The sequence below is a fragment of the Bidens hawaiensis genome, unplaced genomic scaffold, assembly GCF_021521415.1.
Source record: "Bidens hawaiensis isolate Kalapana, Puna unplaced genomic scaffold, B.hawaiensis_p1.1 tig00002525_1, whole genome shotgun sequence".
Taxonomy (NCBI): Eukaryota; Viridiplantae; Streptophyta; class Magnoliopsida; order Asterales; family Asteraceae; genus Bidens; species Bidens hawaiensis.
The window spans coordinates 23,363-45,542 of record NW_027491138.1 but is presented as its reverse complement, the minus strand read 5'-3'; the positions used below and the strand labels follow the sequence as shown (position 1 = coordinate 45,542).

Below are 22,180 nucleotides of genomic sequence, written 5' to 3'. Positions count from 1 at the left end.
TCATCAGAAGATGACAAAATTAGAGGAATTCCAGCAGAGGTTTGAGCATTGAGAGGGCGAGGGTTAAAGAGTCCCTTACCTGGCCGCCTGGCGCTCAGAATCTCGTGGCCCGGCGGGTAGACCTCCACAAACCGATCCGCCGTTTGCTCCAAGATGGGCAACTCGTTCTCGTCGAGAGCACGAGTACCCAGCCGAGCGGGACCAACGCTCTCACGCGGTTGCAGAAGCGATTGCAAATTGTTCCCCTCTGAAAATAAACAGAAAAGCAGTTAGAAGAAAAACCCTAAATCAGCAAAAAGATATGAAGCATACCGTAAGGGATAGAGTTCAAACCGTATTCGAGGACGATGGGAATCTGTGGCGCCTCTGCCCCAGCATCCTTCCATACCCGGCTCATCCCAAGCATCACCATCCCAGACTCCGCAAAGCGGTAAACCGGAGTCTGGATCTGGGAGATCTTGGGGAACCATTGCGCCTCTTGGTAATTGGAGGCGTGAAGGCTAGGGAGCGCCCTCCCGTTCTTGAACGTCATCGCAATGGGGACGACGCGAGCGGAGACATAGAAAAACTCCCGCTTCCAAGAACGAAGACTGCGCTCGGTAGCGCAGATCTTCAAACCCTTGATCCGATTGACCAAGGTATACCAGCCCTGGATGCACCTCCAGGAGTAGAAGGTCATCAGGCGGTCGACGCGGGGCTCAACGCCAAGAATATGGCACACCCATTCAAAATGGCGAACCTTTGCGATCGCCATCGGGTGCACCTCCGTTAGGTGTACACCGTGTCTCTCCAAAACACGGTACACAAACTTCGTCAATGGGAACCTGAGATTCCCATAGATGAAGAATGCAGCATACACCCCTATCTTGCCCTTGGGGGCATCGTACACCGTCTGGTGCGGCTCAGGAAACTTAGGCTCGAATGGCTCGAGCATGAACTTCCTGACAATGTACTGATAAACGTCGACGGAAAGAGCACACTGGCACTCCCCAGCAGTACTCTTATCGTCCTTGTCAGACGTCGGGTTCTCGATGTACACGTCGGACTCCTCGGCAATAGCCTCAGGATCACGAATGGAAGACATGTTTTGGAGGATGGAAAGAAGAACGATTTCAGGAGAATGCTCGACAAAAGTTAGAGTATTCGCCGGAAATCGCTTAGAAGATAAAGTGAAACTGTGAATTGAGATGCATCCTCTCCTCCCTTTATATACTCATCGCAATGAATGCGATGAATTTAATGCGGGAGAGACGGAAAAGCGCAGGTGCAATGAAACTATGACACGTGGAAAAAGCAAGCTGGCAACGGCTGTTGACAGGACGCGCGCCGAAAACTCGCGCCCACGCGCCTGAAAAGGCGTCTGGAATGACCATATACTGTCACGTCACCATAACTTCATGCACGTCCTGAAACTGTCAGAAGAAACCGTCAGACCACGCTGACGTCCCTTCAACGGTTAGACTGTTCTTATCCTTTCACCAACTTTTCGAATTTCAAAAAAATTCAAAAATATTCAAAAGTAAGCGGGACTATACCCCTTTACCTTGGCAACCAAGTAACTATAAGACAGGTGCGGGTACAGTGTCAAGGCAAAACCCTTCACATACTTAGCACCTGCAGGGAATTGAAGCCAAGAATACCTTGGCAACCAAGTAACTATAAGACAGGTGCGGGTACAGTGTCAAGGCAAAACCCTTCACATACTTAGCACCTGCAGGGAATTGAAGCCAACAATACCTTGGAAGTAAAGTAACTATAAGACGAGTGCGGGTACAGTGTCAAGGCAAAACCCTTCACATACTTAGCACTCGCAGGGAATTAAAACCAAGAAGGATCTTCTGGGCCATGCTTGCGGAAACGGAAATAACATCCCCGCATAGCGGGAACGTTGAGAACTAGATTGTTTGAAGCTCCAAGATGGAATTGGTTGTTTAACATAATTGATCACTATGTTTAAAACTACCAAAACCTCATGGAGAATCTACACAAGTGGAACTCAACGCTCCTGACTTGCGAGGAGGTTACAGACCTACCCGCATCATACCCAAAGATCAAGCAGAAAAGTCGGGAATTTCTGCACGTGACATTAGGACTTCCGCGGGAAGAATCCCCATGGAAAACCTTAAAACTAAACCCTTTTCAAAACCCCTTGCATAAGTCCAAAAGTTCACCTCACTTATTAACAATTCATGAGAAGAACATTGGACTGGGGGGACTTAAAGAGGTAGGTCCCAGCAGAGCCCAGTTGGACCCGCAAGACTCACCTTGAACAGGGACGTCTGCGCGGTTGGACCCGCAAGACTCACCTTAAACAGGGACGTCTGCGCAGTTGGACCCGCAAGACTCACCTCGAAGAGAGACGTCTGCGCAGTTGAACTCGCAAGACTCACCTTAGAGGGACGTCTGCGCAAAGACCAACTGGATCCACAGGACCAACCATGCTCAGAGACGCGACGTCCTTACGCGCAGTACGCAAGCTGTTCCCGCAGGAAAAGCCTCCCAATGGTGACGTACTCCGCCTGTTCTCGCAGCTACGGATACTAGCCATCAGGGAAGGCTACCCGCACAGCAAGGCTACACGCACAAGGCACTAACTCTCAAATAATTCAGTAATGTCACCTGAAGAGGGAATGAGCAAGCCGGGAATACTCCCGCCCAAAGTCGGGAATTCTCCCGCCCAAATTAGCCAGTCGTACGCTACTGGAGGACCTTTTGTACTATACCTTCCAAGGTATGGACAAAAGATCTGACCAAAGCTGCGACAGCTCACTGACAACAGTACGACGAGCAGCACGCTCTAGTACTTAATGTCACTATCAGCCGCTGCCTACTCACCAACCCTTGTCGTGGCACGTGCATAGCCTGCAGTTGGTGGAAAAGGAACAGTACACAGCCGGCCATGTCACTATCAGCCGCTGCCTACCCACTAACCACCAGCACGGCACGTGCGTAGCCCACAGTTGGTAGAAAAGGAATATAATACAGCCGGCCGTACCTTCTTGGACACCTACCTTCGGCTATAAATACTCCAACACCTTGGAACGGTATCATCATCTTCTCTCTAGCTATTTCTCTTAATATACACTTATATTAAAGAGCAATCTAGTCTGATTCTCACGCCGGAGGGTGGTCACAAGGAGGTACCCCCCCTTCTCAGTGACGAGCTCACGGTGTCTGTTTTGCAGGTCATCAGAAGAATAACCATCTTGCCAGACCTAACCCTCGTGGGAAACATCTATTTAACCCCCAGATTATCCGTAATCAGCCGGGGTCGATTAGTGTTTCTTCAACAACAAAAACTTAAAAGAAAATTACAAAAAATAAAAAAAAGGTAATTTTTTTTTTGAAAATCCCGTAAGCAATTCGTGGTTTTAACGTCTTTTACCTAGAAACCCTTCATAGCCATACGAGCTCAAAGAATCATTAACTTTCTGTTAATGCAAATATGCAATATATGAAATATCTAAATTAAGGTTTTCTTAAGCTAAAAATACAACACAAACTTACACCAACCCTGCCATTTCCAACTTAGTGGGTAATTTAAGCCGTTACTAGCATCCAGGGCTGTCTCTAAGAATTCACATGCCCAAGTCGAGCTAGAAAAAATGTCTCTTAAGCCTTAACATACTCAATAATGTAAACACATTTTATATACGCCGATTAAAGTTATGACAATAAACAAAACAATCGGCAAAATCATGGTATTAGAATGAGTTTATGGCATACTAAATAGGCTAACAGCTAACTGAGGATTTGTGAAGCTCTCTTGACATTATTGATAGCAAATTGGTGAATCAACTCTTAGCACTTTATGCTATCTAATATTCCGTTCACGATAATTTATTACCGCCAACCCGCTAAGTCTTTATTCGGGCATTGTGGATCGTAAATAAGATTTAATAACTATAATTTCGAAAAACCCCTTTCTGCAGATGCTACCGTGACTTTTGGAGTTCGAAGTCGAATTTGTTGTTATCTCACCAATTTGTTTATTTTTTGTTTAAATTTATTTAATTGTTATTGATTAGTTAAAAGTAATGGGCGCATTTTTCAATTTTCAATAAGTGTATAAGTTTTTGGGCAATCTAAAAAAAGTGGGTTTAAAAGATGTTTGAGTATTATAAAAATATAGAATTATAAGCGTTCGTGTATTCTATATATAACTTTTTGTGCCCCTGAAAAAATCGTGCCCCGACCAAACGTCCACATGACACACCCTTCGAGCCGGCCATGATAGCATCAATTCCATATGCTCATTCATTTAAATTTTGAGATTTTGCCAAAATGGATTGTTTCACTTGCCTAAATACATATGCATATCAAAACCTTAAACTTGAATGCATCAAAATTATTCAGGCATTAAGATTAATGCCTTTTGTTTTCGCAATTTCTTTTATTCCCGGTCTTCACCAAAAACCATGTCCCCTAATATGACGATCCTCTTTTTCTTTTTTATTTCTCCCTTTTTTTCGTTAGAAACCGATTTATTCATAAATATGATTTTTTTTCACCGACTATATGTTGTTGTAAAGAGACTTCCGCTGTTGGATAAAAAGACCCCAAAGAGGTCAAGAATAAGTTAGACAATAAGCAGTTGTATTAATAAGCTTATTTTCATCACAAGTAAAGCCCTATTTTTGAACACAAATCTACTCGCATCCAGTGTCAACTCTTTTTTAATTTATGTCATAGTTTTTATGCTAACAGCTAGAGATTTGATTGCTATTTAAGCCCAAGTGTTTCGCATTATAACTCACATATATCTTAACCGTCTGCTGAGTTTACATTTGTGAGGAGTGTAGGTTTATGTATAGATAAACTTATAAACCAATTTAGGTATTTTCTTCAAAGCCAGAATTGCACCAAAATAGATCAAAGAACTTTTGATCTCCTTTTATGTGATGAACAATATTGGTAAGCGAAACAATCAATTTTGGTAAAAATGAGATGCAAAACAAAGAATTCCACTAGGTACGACCAGCCAGGATGTCTCAACACAGAAACTAAACCACAGGTCATGACACAATAAATACGATTCACACCGTGTGGCACGACCGTGACTACCCGCATGCATGGTTGGACCAACCAGAAATCAAGCCAACACAACCGTGCCAACCAAGCGAGCACGACAAGGTAGACACGATCGATGACAAATAATGACGGTGCTTTCGCAGTTGCACGGATTCGCTGACACAATTTTACCATTACACAACCGTGCACGGTTGGGCCGACACAATTTAGTAAAAGCACGACCGTTCCTAAGGATTAGCACGAGTACGCAGTCACAATTCTTGAAAAGTACAGTCATGCCCCCAAAATTGCATGCTTGGGCCGATAGAATCTGTCAGGGGCTATTTCCACTTTAGAAAAATAAAAAAATATAAAAATATAAAAGGCCAGAGTGTTAATCATCTTATGAAATATTTCAAAGGTATTCGAAGCCAAAGTGATATCCACTTTGCATTGATTATCTCCCACTTTATTTTATGTTTATTTTGTTTTTAATTAGGTCTTATCATATACCTTTTAAAAAGCTTTCAATCTTTAATTTAACTAGACATGAATAGGAGTTTGGAATTGAAAGTGGGGTGTTCAGTGATCGGTTTAAAACTGTAAAACCGTCCAAGATGGTAATCGGTTTGGCTTTGCGGTCGGGTTTTTTTACGTTCGGTCAGTCGGCTTCAAAATTTTCAAATCGTAATGAACGATTTGGCTTACGATTTTTATTGAAAACCGGCCGTAGAAAACCGGACCGGACCGTAGGATTTATTTATATATAAATTTATTTTTTAAATTAGATTTATATAATAATATATCATATGTTTTAAAAATGGGGCTTTCTGTCTTAGTCCACTATAAGATGCTAGTGTGTAATTTAGCACAACTTTACTAAAAGTCCAGTATCCCGTCATGTTCTAAGCTTAAATTCAAGACAATATGATTAATTATGGGAAACTTGTATTTTGGTTATTTTATTTTTGAACAGCTTGAAATCTGAACTTGTGAATTAGAGTTTAAGTTTTTGGCAGCAGCATATTAAAGCCTTTATTGTGAAACCAGCCGGAGCCAAACCATTAGTAACGATTCGGTTCGGTTTGGTTTTTATTTTCAACGGTTTGGCTTCGGCTTTTGATTAGCAAAAACCGTACTAACGGTTTGGCTTACAGTTTGACCCAAAAACCGTCAAAACCGGACCGTGAACACCCCTAATTGAAAGCACGGCCGGCCCTAAGGGTGGGCTGTGTGGTTGACGGTCACAAGGTCGACACCTCGCTAGACTCGATTTTTTTTTTAAATTATATGTATTTTTATTAAAACAATATGTATATCTAGTGACAAATGGGTATTACTCTCAACCAAAAAGGTTATGGGTTCTAATCTTATTTGAGTCATGTTTAATCAAATTTTTATACAAAAGTTTTTTACACAACCTAAATTATAACCAAGTAAGCATCTCAAAATTAAATTGTTTAAACCCAACAAAATACTACTTTTACTTATGACTCAAAAAAAATTTCGCCTTCGTCCCAAATTTTTTTGCTTTCTCGGAGCCGACCCTAAATGAAAGCAATCGGGGCACTCAATTGATACTTGGTTCCTAACAATACTATATACTACATCAAGTCGTCAATGATATGTGTACTTGCCAATTGAGTAGTATGGTTAGTGTAAAATTAATTTTATTTAAAAAATTAAAACGAGAAGTGCGCTAAATAAATCTTACAAATGCATATCCAACAATACACATAATCCATCAATTGTTAGTCACCCGCCTGGGCAGTGTGACACAAAGTACACTAAGTCGCATTTGTAAACGCACACATGTGGTGTGGCGATGGCATATTATGGCTCTTTAAATGTGCACTTTGCATTTTGCACCCTCGCATCACTACAAGCCGCGGTTATATCTTTTTTAAGGTATGTTTGAGGCTTAAACACTGATGAAGTGGGCATGGTCGATCTAGAGACTTTTAAACCAGTCTGGCTGTGGTGGTTAAAAGCTGTCCACATGTTTCAAGTTAGAGGCGATCAGATCCCTAAGAATTGGTGGGCCATCTGAACTACAATTCTTAAGCTAGATAAAAAAACTAGTATGTTCTGAGGTTGGTTAACAAAATAATTTGAATCCACATTTTAAGATGTACTTGAACTTTGAGAGATTTTGTGTACTCACAAAAACACTCAAAACGCACTATTATTCTAGCAACATTTTAGCATACATATGAATATTTAATTTACAATCATTGGTCTATTCGAAGGGCACAACTTGTTATTGGCACTCTGAGAAATAGGAACGTTCTTAGAAAAGATGCGAAATCTATTCTAAGAAAACCGTGTGAAAGACGTGTCTCATCTTTATCATCTTTCTATTCTTTGTATTTAGTTTTTCAATTCTACAAGTATTTTGTTTTTGTTTTTTTTTCAAGTTTTATTAAATTTTCATTTTGTAGTATTATTTAAAAAAATTAACAGTATCAATGTTTTAATAACCGTTACGTGCCGACCGGTTAAACTAGTGTAACACCCCAACTCGGAACGGGCTAGCGTGTTACTATTACAGATATCAAATCAACGCCACAATCCAAAATACAAAAAAAATCAATGCAACCTATGTTTGAACTTCATTATTCTCTCTCATCACTGATCTCCCCGATTTCCCGAATTACCTGTTAGCAAATAAGACAGACACAAACAAGAAAATACGGCTGAGCCAAAAATTGCCCAGTAACGGAGAGAACAATAGTACAGGTAAAAGCATACATAAGACAAAACACATACTGAAATAAAACTGAAACTATTGCGGATATAAAACCACGTTTTAGACCGAACTATAATTAAATGCGAAACATAATCCGATACACGATCGTGACGTAATCTGAATATACTCAAATTTAATCAAATGCAAATACACATATCAAAACGGATCAGAAATATAGCGAAACAAAATATAATTACTAAAATACACGACGATGATGTTAAAATAAATAGGTCGTGTAATACGGAAGCACCCAGAGCCTAAACAGAGGGGTACATAGCTAGCTAGTCCATGCACCAAGGAGACGGTGTGGGTGGCGTGCACACATTGTTCCATCTCAAACAGAATTCAGGAGTCAGGAGTCAGGAGTCAGAAGTCGGAGCTAAGATCGATCTATACGCCTCTAAGTGGCCAAGGTACTACATGAGTACTTTCAGAGACGCCGTGAACTTTGATTACGCACTGTCACGATAAGTGCCATGTCAGGAGTCAGGAGTCGGAGCTAAGATCGATCTATACGCCTCTAAGTGGCCAAGGTACTACATGAGTACTTTCAGAGACGCCGTGAACTTTGATTACGCACTGTCATGATAAGTGCCATGTCGTTGACGCCCCAACGACAAGTCAGAAATGCTCGGGTAACAGAGTACTGAACTAAAGTCGTATAACTAAAATATATTATATAAAATAACTGAACTCAAAATATAACCGACGCGTAACGAAAATCCGTACTACAAAGTAACGGAATAGAGTTAATACTAAAAGTGAACAAAAACAGAATCCGTACTCTGAAGTAACGAAATATAATTAATACTAAGAGGAAACAAAAACAGAATCCGTACTCTGAAGTAACGAAATATAATTAATACTAAGAGGAAACAAAAACAGAATCCGTACTACGAAGTAACGGAATGTATATATAATACTAAGAGTAAACGATAACAGATTCCGTACTACGAAGTAACGGAATGTATATATAATACTAAGAGTAAACGATAACAGATTCCGTACTACGAAGTAACGGAATGTATATATAATACTAAGAGTAAACGATAACAGATTCCATACTACGAAGTAACGGAATGTATATATAATACTAAGAGTAAACGATAACAGATTCCGTACTACGAAGTAACGGAATGTATATATAATACTAAGAGTAAACGATAACAGATTCCGTACTACAAAGTAACGAAATAAAATTTATACTATGAGTGACAGAAACCAGAATCCGTACTACGAAGTAACAAGAAACAGAATCCGTACCTTAATCCAACAAGCAAAGCGAAACTGAACGAGTCGTCTTTAATAAATACTAGATCCTTCATTTTAATTATAGTTTGAAATAAATTATAGAACTTAATGTCATTGTTTTAATAACTTTTTCCGGCGACATAGGTATTATATAAATCATCTTACTTAACTAGCCGATATTACCATTATTCGAACCATCTTAAAGATGTATTATTATTATATATGTTTATTCATAGCACTAGTAACTTTTTATATAAATACATATAAAGCATGAATGGGTGTGCAGGCTAGTAAAACGCCCAGAATCACAAATAAGTCAATATAATAATTTTAAATCATCCAATGAAGAGTGCTTATAATGTATAAACATATATTTGTATTCTTATCACCATACTTAACAGTAAGGTTTAACTGACATGATTAAAGCGGTATTAATAAGCAGAAAACATATCACGTAGGGTGGCAAAAATAATATTGTGAGTTTATAATATTCAGCAAAAATCTAAGTCCACTTTAACAACTTACTCGCCGGAAACGCGTCTGGATTTTAAGAATCGTATTCTACCGATTATACAAGAACACGAACAAATAGCAGGGAGCGGAGCCATTACCTTCGTAACCGAACAACACCGAATGTATCGAGGAGTGAGGGTGGGCGCCGCGCGTGTCGATAGCCGTCTCCACTAGGACAGAAAGGTCGATGGCGGTGCCGGTAACTTATGTGACGGTGAAGGCTAGCTCTGAAAACAAGCGATAGCGGCGGCGGTGTATTCCCGGAAGTTTGCAGAACGATGGTGGTCTCCCGACAAGGCGCAACAGATCCGGTGAAGGGTCGAGAGCAGCGTAGGTGGATGATTTGGCAAAACGGAACCGAAGAAGAAAAGCTATTGATGAAGCTGAATTGGTTGCCGATTTTTCAAGAATAATCTGAGGTTTATAGAGTATATATGGACGAAAGGAAATCGTGATTGACAACCTACGAATACGGTTTGTAGATGTACTTGAAGGTGGTGATAAGGTAAGTTCAAATTTTAAAGAATCATATCTTGAAATTATAGGATTATGTGTGCTTATTATCTATCTATTTATTTAAAGTGTTTATTTATATGAGTTTGCAACGATATGCTACAATAATAATATTCAAATTCTACTTAATGGTATCTTTACTCAAATCATAAGTGATAATATATATATATATATATATATATATATCGTTAACAAGTTAACCCACATATATATATTATCTTATCTCTAATACCATTTGATTACATATCAAATTTGAGTTCCCAACGAAATTCTAAATTCAATACAATTTTCATTAAACCATAATCATTTAAATAATCATCTTATTTTATTATCATAAAATTTAGCTATTATAATTATTATCTGAAAAATTCGGATATTACAATTCTTCCTTCCTTAAAATAAATTTCGTCCTCGAAATTTGATATATATAAATAATGAAAATAAATTTTAGATGTAACAAATACATAACAGAATTTAATTTTTCACTGTTTCGGACATCGAAAAATTTAAACATACCAAACCACAAGAGTTTTGATAGAATAGATGAAACTGGGATTTAGAGGTATTGGGAAGCGATGGCTTATTGGAGACAAATAACTGACAACGTAACAAATAAAATTGAATAACTAATGGCTAGAGAAGGATACCTAGTAATGAAAATAAATTTTAGATGTAACAAATACATAACAGAATTTAATTTTTCACTGTTTCGGACATCGAAAAATTTAAACATACCAAACCACAAGAGTTTTGGTAGAATAGATGAAACTGGGATTTAGAGGTATTGGGAAGCGATGGTTTATTGGAGACAAATAACTGACAACGTAACAAATAAAATTGAATAACTAATGGCTAGAGAAGGATACCTAGTCGTGAGAATAATACTGAATTATTAAGTATATATCCTATGAATGTCTGAGTATTACAATTCTACCCTTCTTAGAAAATTTCGACCTCGAAATTAATAATTAAGCTAAAATAATTAAGCATAAATTAAATAACATATAAAAAAACAAATTCAAAATGAAACTTTAGACTTCACGGATTGGGAGAAACATAATGTTTTTTTTTTTTTTTTTTTTTTTTTGAAAACGGAAAATTTGTATGAATACATTTAAGATGACTAAAAAAATGGTAAATAAAGACATTAGCATGCACTCAATAGCTAAATCTAAAAACAATTAACTGACGCATGTGACTTATAAGTTGAACAAGTAGTAGCCAATCAGACACTTCAAAAACCCAAGACTTAAATATAAAAATTCAAACACACGTCTTGAATGTTAATATAAATTTCTTAACTCGTATATAGTTAATTAAATAAATAACAAAAGGCACGTAACACTAGCACAGAATAGTGAAAACTTAGGATGAGGTCGTATCAAAGTATTAGGGGAACCTTATATGCACAATGGATTTTTTTTTTTAGTAGCACACATACGTACCTGTAAATTCACGATTACGTTCGCGACCATAATCGTCAATTTACCTTACGACCGCGTCCTAACTGTCCTTCCATTATGCATCTTAAAACATGGTTAACCTTTTTTAAAAAATAGACGTGATGAAAAACTAATTAAGAAACGATGTCCAAAATCTTATGCGTGCTTACTAATACTGAGTGTCGCATCTATTCAAAAGTATAAGTGTTTCGGAAACGTCTGATGTCATATGTAATAGCAAAGTCTGAATGGAGCATAGAGGAGTAACTCAAATCATGATCTCATCAACTGTGTTGAACATTGTCTTCGGAAGTTATTGTTTTCTTTGGTAGAGAGTAAGCGAAAACAGCGGTAGAAGCACTTAACTTATTATAAACGAGAAAGTCATTAAGTGAAATAAATGTCAACGTACGGTCAATATTAGAGCGATCTTGTACCCTTAAATTTAAAAATCGCAAAATCATAAGCAAGAAAATTGAAAAGTAACCCTAACCCGACGTCTACCCATATTACCTCACATGTTTAAGTTTTAAGATAAATGTTTTCTACGGTAAAGTTTTAAAGTTAATGTTTTCTACAGGAAAGAGCCTTAGCTCTGATACCATAATTGTAACACCCCAACTCGGAACGGGCTAGCGTGTTACTATTACAGATATCAAATCAACGCCACAATCCAAAATACAAAAAAAATCAATGCAACCTATGTTTGAACTTCATTATTCTCTCTCATCACTGATCTCCCCGATTTCCCGAATTACCTGTTAGCAAATAAGACAGACACAAACAAGAAAATACGGCTGAGCCAAAAATTGCCCAGTAACGGAGAGAACAATAGTACAGGTAAAAGCATACATAAGACAAAACACATACTGAAATAAAACTGAAACTATTGCGGATATAAAACCACGTTTTAGACCGAACTATAATTAAATGAGAAACATAATCCGATACACGATCGTGACGTAATCTGAATATACTCAAATTTAATCAAATGCAAATACACATATCAAAACGGACCAGAAATATAGCGAAACAAAATATAATTACTAAAATACACGACGATGATGTTAAAATAAATAGGTCGTGTAATACGGAAGCACCCAGAGCCTAAACAAAGGGGTACATAGCTAGCTAGTCCATGCACCAAGGAGACGGTGTGGGTGGCGTGCACACATTGTTCCATCTCAAACAGAATTCAGGAGTCAGGAGTCAGGAGTCAGAAGTCGGAGCTAAGATCGATCTATACGCCTCTAAGTGGCCAAGGTACTACATGAGTACTTTCAGAGACGCCGTGAACTTTGATTACGCACTGTCACGATAAGTGCCATGTCAGGAGTCAGGAGTCGGAGCTAAGATCGATCTATACGCCTCTAAGTGGCCAAGGTACTACATGAGTACTTTCAGAGACGCCGTGAACTTTGATTACGCACTGTCACGATAAGTGCCATGTCGTTGACGCCCCAACGACAAGTCAGAAATGCTCGGGTAACAGAGTACTGAACTAAAGTCGTATAACTAAAATATATTATATAAAATAACTGAACTCAAAATATAACCGACGCGTAACGAAAATCCGTACTACAAAGTAACGGAATAGAGTTAATACTAAAAGTGAACAAAAACAGAATCCGTACTCTGAAGTAACGAAATATAATTAATACTAAGAGGAAACAAAAACAGAATCCGTACTCTGAAGTAACGAAATATAATTAATACTAAGAGGAAACAAAAACAGAATCCGTACTACGAAGTAACGGAATGTATATATAATACTAAGAGTAAACGATAACAGATTCCGTACTACGAAGTAACGGAATGTATATATAATACTAAGAGTAAACGATAACAGATTCCGTACTACGAAGTAACGGAATGTATATATAATACTAAGAGTAAACGATAACAGATTCCGTACTACGAAGTAACGGAATGTATATATAATACTAAGAGTAAACGATAACAGATTCCGTACTACGAAGTAACGGAATGTATATATAATACTAAGAGTAAACGATAACAGATTCCGTACTACAAAGTAACAAAATAAAATTTATACCATGAGTGACAGAAACCAGAATCCGTACTACGAAGTAACAAGAAACAGAATCCGTACCTTAATCCAACAAGCAAAGCGAAACTGAACGAGTCGTCTTTAATAAATACTAGATCCTTCATTTTAATTATAGTTTGAAATAAATTATAGAACTTAATGTCATTGTTTTAATAACTTTTTCCGGCGACATAGGTATTATATAAATCATCTTACTTAACTAGCCGATATTACCATTATTCGAACCATCTTAAAGATGTATTATTATTATATATGTTTATTCATAGCACTAGTAACTTTTTATATAAATACATATAAAGCATGAATGGGTGTGCAGGCTAGTAAAACGCCCAGAATCACAAATAAGTCAATATAATAATTTTAAATCATCCAATGAAGAGTGCTTATAATGTATAAACATATATTTGTATTCTTATCACCATACTTAACAGTAAGGTTTAACTGACATGATTAAAGCGGTATTAATAAGCAGAAAACATATCACGTAGGGTGGCAAAAATAATATTGTGAGTTTATAATATTCAGCAAAAATCTAAGTCCACTTTAACAACTTACTCGCCGGAAACGCGTCTGGATTTTAAGAATCGTATTCTACCGATTATACAAGAACACGAACAAATAGCAGGGAGCGGAGCCATTACCTTCGTAAACGAACAACACCGAATGTATCGAGGAGTGAGGGTGGGCGCCGCGCGTGTCGATAGCCGTCTCCACTAGGACAGAAAGGTCGATGGCGGTGCCGGTAACTTATGTGACGGTGAAGGCTAGCTCCGAAAACAAGCGATAGCGGCGGCGGTGTATTCCCGGAAGTTTGCAGAACGATGGTGGTCTCCCGACAAGGCGCAACAGATCCGGTGAAGGGTCGAGAGCAGCGTAGGTGGATGATTTGGCAAAACGGAACCGAAGAAGAAAAGCTATTGATGAAGCTGAATTGGTTGCCGATTTTTCAATAATAATCTGAGGTTTATAGAGTATATATGGACGAAAGGAAATCGTGATTGACAACCTACGAATACGGTTTTTAGATGTACTTGAAGGTGGTGATAAGGTAAGTTCAAATTTTAAAGAATCATATCTTGAAATTATAGGATTATGTGTGCTTATTATCTATCTATTTATTTAAATTGTTTATTTATATGAGTTTGCAACGATATACTACAATAATAATATTCAAATTCTACTTAATGGTATCTTTACTCAAATCATAAGTGATAATATATATATATATATATATATATATATATATATCGTTAACAAGTTAACCCACACATATATATTATCTTATCTCTAATACCATTTGATTACATATCAAATTTGAGTTCCCAACGAAATTCTAAATTCAATACAATTTTCATTAAACCATAATCATTTAAATAATCATCTTATTTTATTATCATAAAATTTAGCTATTATAATTATTATCTGAAAAATTCGGATATTACAGTTATATCGGATTTCGATAAAGCAATTCGTATTTAGGTCCTGGTAATTTTGGATGGGTTGCTAGAAAATCGTACCACTGGTTTTAAAAAAAAATACCGGTCTAAACCAGCAAACCGATTTTAAACCCAAATGATTTTTGATATTTTAATATGGTCCATATTTAAAAATAACTTTTAACCTAGCGGATAAAATTGAAACGTGTAGACACAGTAAATGACGATTCGTTAATCAACCAATTTTGTATCATGCAAATTCAATGTTGGTTGTTTTACATCTTTTCTAATTGATTAATTATGTATATAAAGTACACACTTCATATTTGACTCGATCATTGTTCATATGTGATGTTTGATTTATGTATGAGGTTTATTAACGTGCTTTTATGTTATTTTTTGAGTTGAAGTTGTATTCATATGGAATTATAGGGTAAACCATTCCGATACGAGTTAAAAACCGATTTTTAAAACATTGAACGACATACCCGCAAACTTATCATGCATTGGTCATGCTTTAAAGTTGTTCTCTATGCGTGATAAATTTTAAAAATTGATTATGAATAATCCATTTATTTGAATACGAATCATCCATATATATATATATATATATATATGTATATATTTTGAACAGCTAATGAATCCCTTAAATTTGTTACAGGCTAAAAATTCATAACATCGGGGTAGACTCGCCTTACGATCCAGGAAAACCCTCACCTAAGGTTAACGCTCGTGAACATTCGCCTGAAGGCGCGATGGTGCGGTGAGGTAAAACATATTTAGTTTAAGGATCCAACTAGTGAATGTCATCCACTCTCCTAGTCTACCATCATCACCCGGTTCCGCCGAAACTAAATGATTGGGGCCGGAATCGAACATGGATCATGGAACACCAAGTCTTTCATTTACCACTCCACGATCAGCTAATTAGCACGAATAATCCATATTGAAATAATTAATCAAGAATACATAGTCGATAACTTGTTATAGTTCTAGTGTAAGCCGTATGCCGATCATAGAGTAATGTTGTAAAGCAATTTCAGAAATACTAAATTTATGAAACACATTTATGGTATACGGCTGCTCATACTTGAACCCATATATAATGCACTCTTGTTGGCAGTTATTAATTTGTAGTATCAATCAACTTGAATATTGATATGTTTTATGTAGGGAACTTAATTTGTTTATAGCTAAATATTATCTTATCTTACCATGGATCTAGTAAGAGTATAAATGCATAGTATCTAACGAAATAAAGATCAGTTGATCGAGAATTCGAGATAGCTAGACGAGGTTAGAAAAGAAAACCTTTATGTTTTTCGCTGAAAAATGTAGACTTTCATATAGATGGAACTATGGAAGGATACAATCAAAGCCTCAAAGGATGATTTTTGTAGTTTATGAAGAAAAGGGAAGTTCATTAATGTTCCTACTACTTGGTGATATTGGATATACAATTCCACCCATAATTTCCCTTATTTGCATATTGCATACAAATTTATTTACTTTTTACTATATATAAAAAGCTTAAATTTTCATAACGTTGTCGTCATTAAAAAAAAATAGTATGTTACCTTTTGGTAAACTTTTACACACAATTATAATAAACTAAGAAAATATGACGCATACTATCTAAAAGGCAAAGGTGACCTAAATGAAAATGCAACATTAGTGTTTAAGTGAACATCAGGTGAACATGCATGTAATCAACTTAATTACACTTACGAAGTATCATGTTTTACTTCATATTTGTAAAAGAACACAAACTAAAAGTCCGACTTTTAGAATTTGATAATTACTAAGTTAAGAGTTAAGCTACATTCTTATAAATATCAATGATGTATGAATGTCATGTGTTTGTAATTAATTTTAAAATTAATTCTTATAAATTTATATGATTATGGAGATTTAGTATCCGTTCCAAACCATATGTCATGCGTGCTACCGTCTATTTCAAGTTTCAGTTTATCCAAGCCTAGTTAACCCGTCTTCTTATCCAAACGAACATAAACTAAGTGTTTGATTTAGTAATTTGTTACTTATCCTAATTAACATGCATGTATACACATAAAATTGGGTCAACCAAGACCAAAATACAAATTAAGCTCATGAATTTGTCATTCTAATCTTAATAATTAATCATATTTCTTGTCAAATTAACCTCAATTCTTATTCTACATTGTTTTACAAACAATAATCCTATGATTCTCTAGCTAGCTAGTAAAGAATAATCAAGAAAGAAGAACCACCTGGATTACATAGTTTCCCACGAACGTCCGATGTTCATCGGGTTGCTTGTTCCTGAAGAAACCTCACATTCCATCTTCCTTTTGTTAAAATCGACACAAATCTTGTCCCATGTTTCTTTACAAACCTTTTCGCTTCTATTGTATCCCAAAAGAGACAATTCATAAGCAACCGAGCCTCCTCGTGTTTTCGCCATTCGTTCTCGATCACCACCCGCTCTTGCTCCTTTTGCTCAATTGTACACAATATCTTCTCACACCACTGTTCTTGTTTAACCATTAGCTTCATGAAGTGGGACTCAACTGACTCCTCAATTGCAGCTATCATTTCTTTCTTTTTAAACTCATGATGATCATTTGGTGTGTTGTTTCCAGAAGAATGATTAGATTGGCTGCTTGGATATACCATGGTATTCGTATTTGTATTCATATTAATACTTCCGGGATCATGTTGGTTTCCCACAAGCGCCTCAAGTTGCCGGAAAAACCGATAATGTTTACCATCGGATTTGCCAACTTTACCCTCTTTAGTCTTCTTGTAATACTTATATAAATTCTCAAACTTTTCTTTGCATTTTCTACCACTTCTTTGGTACCCATATTCCTCCTTCATTATCCTACATCACCAAAAGAAATAAAAGATTACAGAGACAAAGATTCATTATCTTTAATACTTTATAAGACTCAAATCCGTTGGACTGTATCTAGAGTTTATTAGTATGAGCCCACAAGCTCAGTTAGGTTTCTGTTGATCTGACTTTCCTCTATATATTGTAATCGTTTACCGAATGGTAAAGTTACAATATTTAGAGATCACAAAACCACAACCTTAGAAATCTATCTGAACCCGTAGGCTTATACTAATAAACCGTAGTCTAATAATACAGTCCAACAACTAACTACTAAGTTGTGTGTAATTCAAATACCTCGAGATTGCAATACCTTAATTTATACTGTTCTTACAGTTCTCTTCTCTGCTGTTATTTTTTTTAATCGTATATATCACTCAATTAAATCTAATAAGATGTAAATACCTTGAGATTTCATCCCACAAAGGGGCTTTATGGTTGGAAGAAGTGGCTTCTTTAAAACAAGAGTCAAGTCGAGATCTGATTTCAAGAAGTGTAAGTGTTTCTTGTCTCGGCCATCTGACAGTAGTACTTTGTGCATAACTGCCTGTATCACCTTGTTGGTTCAGGTTCCATCCGGTTTGAGGAGAGACGGTGGTGTTGTCAAGATTAAAAGTAGGATTCGACGGTGGTGGTACTGGTGGTGTGTTAGGGTTTAGTACTACCTGGTGCATGTAAAAGGGTACGTCGGAGACTAGTGAGGGGACTGATGAGTGAAAGTGGAGCCTTGGGTCGCCGGAGGTGAACGCCGGCTGGCCGTACGGGCGGTCATGGTCCATGCTCGTTGGTGGTGTTTGGTCTTTCGTGAAATAGGGTTGGATAAAAGGGTTGTATAACGTGTGAACCCTTTTTATACAGTAATAATAATTTTGATTGTATAATAATATCAATGATGACGCATTAATGTGTTGTACTTAAACTGTTGGAGTAACCATTGTTTCGTGAGAATTAATGTTTTGGATTACTTTAATTAATACTTGTATGTTTCATTATTGAATTGTTTTAGAATTTAATAATACTTTTAGGTTAATAATACTTGAATATTATCTTTATATTGATTTGTTAACGTGTCACTAACAACTTGAAGTAACTTTTAGTGGTTATTCAAATTTTGCAATTAATTAGAACAAATTGAAGTAACTTTTAGGATTGGTTTTGCTATTTAAAATAAGGTTACAACGCAAATTGTTGTTTGTTTGTCTATCACTCTATTGTAATCGTTTTGAGTTTAATGAAAAATTTTTAATTAAAAAAAATAGAACATTTTAATAGAAAACAGGAACAAGAAATACATAATTGATGTTGTTTAGTAAGGAGAAATATGTAAAAATCTCAATGATTTATACATAAAACAAATTTATATAAAGTATGAGAACTGAAGAAACACTAATCGACCCCGGGCAGATTACGGATAATCTGGGGGTTAAATAGATGTTTCCCACGAGGGGTTAGACCCGGCGAAGATGGTTCTTCTGATAACCTGCAAAACAGACACCGTGAGCTCGCCACTGAGAAGGGGGGGTACCTCCTTGTGACCACCCTCCGGCATGAGAATCAGACTAGATTGCTCTTGAATATAAGTGTATATTAAGAGAATGACTAGAGCAGATATCAGGTAATATATCAAGATATGAGATATGAGATAAGATAAGTTGATACCATTCCAAGGTGTTGGAGTATTTATAGCCGAAGGTAGGTTTCCAAGCAGGTACAGCCGGCTGAATAGTGTTCCTGTTCTGCCAACTGTGGGCTACGCACATGCCATGCTGGTGGTTGGTGGATAGGCAGCGGATGATAATGACCAGGCCGGCTGTGTACTATTCCTGTTCCACCAACTGCAGGCCATGCACGTCCTCCGACAGGTTGGTGAGTAGGCAGCGGCTAATAGTGACATACAGTACAAGAGCGTGCTGCTCGTCATACTGTTGTCAGTGAGCTGTCGTATCCTTGGTCAGATCTTTTGTCCATACCTCGTCAGGTACAGTACAAAAGATCCTCCAGTATCGTACGGACTGGCTCATTTGGGCGGGAGTTCTCCCGGCTTTGTGCGGGAGTGTTCCCGGCTTGCTCACTCCTTCTTCAGGTGACATTACTGAATTATTTAAGAGTTAAGTGCCTTGTGCGTGTAGCTTTGCTGCGCAGGTATCCTTCCCTGATGGCTTGTATCCGCAGCTGCGGGAACAGGCGGAGTACTTCACCATTGGGAGGCTTTTCCTGCGGGAACAGCTTGCGTACTGCGCGTAAGGACGTCACGTCTCTGAGCATGGTGGGTCCTGCGGGCCCAGTTGGTTTCTACGCAGACGTCCCTCTTCAAGGGGTTGCGAGTTTAGCCTTTGCGCAGACGTCCCTGTTGAAGATGAGTCTTGCGGGTTCAACTGCGCAGACGTCCCTCTTTGAGGTGAGTCTTGCGGGTCCAACTGGGCTCTGCTGGGACCTACCTCTTCAAGAACCGTATAATATTGTTTGAAATGTTTTATTAATTTAGTGAAAGAAAGATAGCGAGTTGAATAGACTATTTGAACAAAATATGCAAGTGTGTATCAGAATTTTAAATTTAGGTGCTTTTAAAGCTGGCTTTAAAATATCAAAAACCTTGTTAGATTAATTTAAAATGTTAGATGTTTTTGACAAATTGCATGTCACAAACTTACCGACATCCTTTTGGCAATATGTGAAATGATTTGATATAAATTAAAGGGGAATGCTTTAAACAACTTTTTGGAAACAGACACGATCCGGTAGTCCCGCACCCGTCCATTCATTATATATATATTCTCACTTTCGAGTTTCAAACATAAAATCACACATGATACCATTAAACCGTTATGGTGATGTAGCACCAAATATATGTATTTGATATTTTATTATTGTTCAAATGTATTAAATAATATTGTTTTGAAGTTGTTTTATGTTACATATTTATACATAAACGTTATGCCCTATTTTGTATCTTAAGTCGTTCGTATTATCTTGTATATTTACGTTGTTACGTAATCGTTATGTAATCGTCTTTTAATTTTGCTTGTATGTTTTGGCCTAAGGCCATTGTAAACAAGCCTATTGGGTCTATGAAATAACGTTGCACTATAAATAGTGCATGAAACTTGCAATATAAATAGTGCAAGCTCCTCACGCACTCGTAACTTTTTGTAGTATTTAACTATCTTATCCTTTTACCAAATCTCCCAACTTCTCTCTTTATTTCCATTTTCGGCAACAACAAAACAACAAGATTCGAGATCTCGGTTACTTAAAGATGATTTCCACTAGCCTTTAAAGTGATTGATCCATAAACTTTGTTGTTTGATCATGTTTAAGGACCTACAATAAAAGTATTGTAAGTTGCATGCTTTTGTATATTAATTAGATCAACACAAATACAACCATACTGTATATCAATTACTCTTTCGACGTCATCGATTTAAAATAGCATGCTTTTGGTCATCAATATATATTAGGAAAAGTTCAGTGGAAAATTTTAATTATTTTCTTTAATTATTATAACTTTCTGGAAAAACTTGAATATACAAAATTTATAGTTATGTACGATACTTTTTGTATAGATTTGTAGAATGAAGAATATGATATTTCTTTATGCAATGTAAAATAGTTACTGTGAAAAAAAACATGTGTGTAACAGATGGATTGTGGGATGATTATCTTAATTAATTTTTCACTAATTCATGTGCTTAAAAATGTAAGTTAGTGAGCATCTACCTACTCTAAATTAGGTTGTGTTCCCGAGTTTAATAAACGAAACAAAAGAAGGAAAAAATAATCAACGAAAGAAAAAAGAGGGTGTGGAACGGAAAGATTTAATTAACTACCACCTAATTCTCAAGTTCGAAAGAAATTGAGAAAAAAAGGTATAGATTTTATATATTACGAATCATTTCCTTCCAAATATTTCCAACTTAAGAGAATTTGGAATGAAGGAAAATAAACATAAATTTCCTTTCACTCTTTTTAGTACTTCTCTCAACCAAATCGCGTACAGCTTCTGCTAATGTTCTATCTTAGTAATTATCCTAGAATCAATATGTACGTATTTGTGTATAAAACATCCAACACTAATGTATTCACAACGTACATCATAAACAAAAACAAAGATACGTGTATTATAAAATGTATAACGTGATCAGCGTGACAATTTTAGGTTGAGTATTTGTGCTATGAATCTATATAAACACAATGCAGTGGCAGAGCCACATTTTCGGTTTTATATATAACTTATAGGTATGATTTAACGAGCGAGTCCATTCCTTTTCAGTGAGGAAACCAAGTGTCACGAAATCTCTGGAACATTTCACCGTTCTC

The 22,180-nt window shown here is 36.7% G+C and overlaps 1 protein-coding gene across 1 annotated transcript; it reads right to left on the bottom strand.

Annotated features, from left to right (window-relative positions):
- Window positions 1-17,271: 17,271 nt before the first annotated feature.
- LOC143620036 (trihelix transcription factor PTL-like) lies at window positions 17,272-18,642 on the bottom strand. The gene is made up of 2 exons (XM_077091833.1): window positions 18,269-18,642; window positions 17,272-17,851 (listed from the first exon to the last, which is right to left on the bottom strand). Exons 1-2 carry the CDS (start codon window positions 18,640-18,642, stop codon window positions 17,272-17,274), a joined length of 954 nt encoding a protein of 317 aa, XP_076947948.1.
- Between the last annotated feature and the right edge of the window lie 3,538 nt (window positions 18,643-22,180).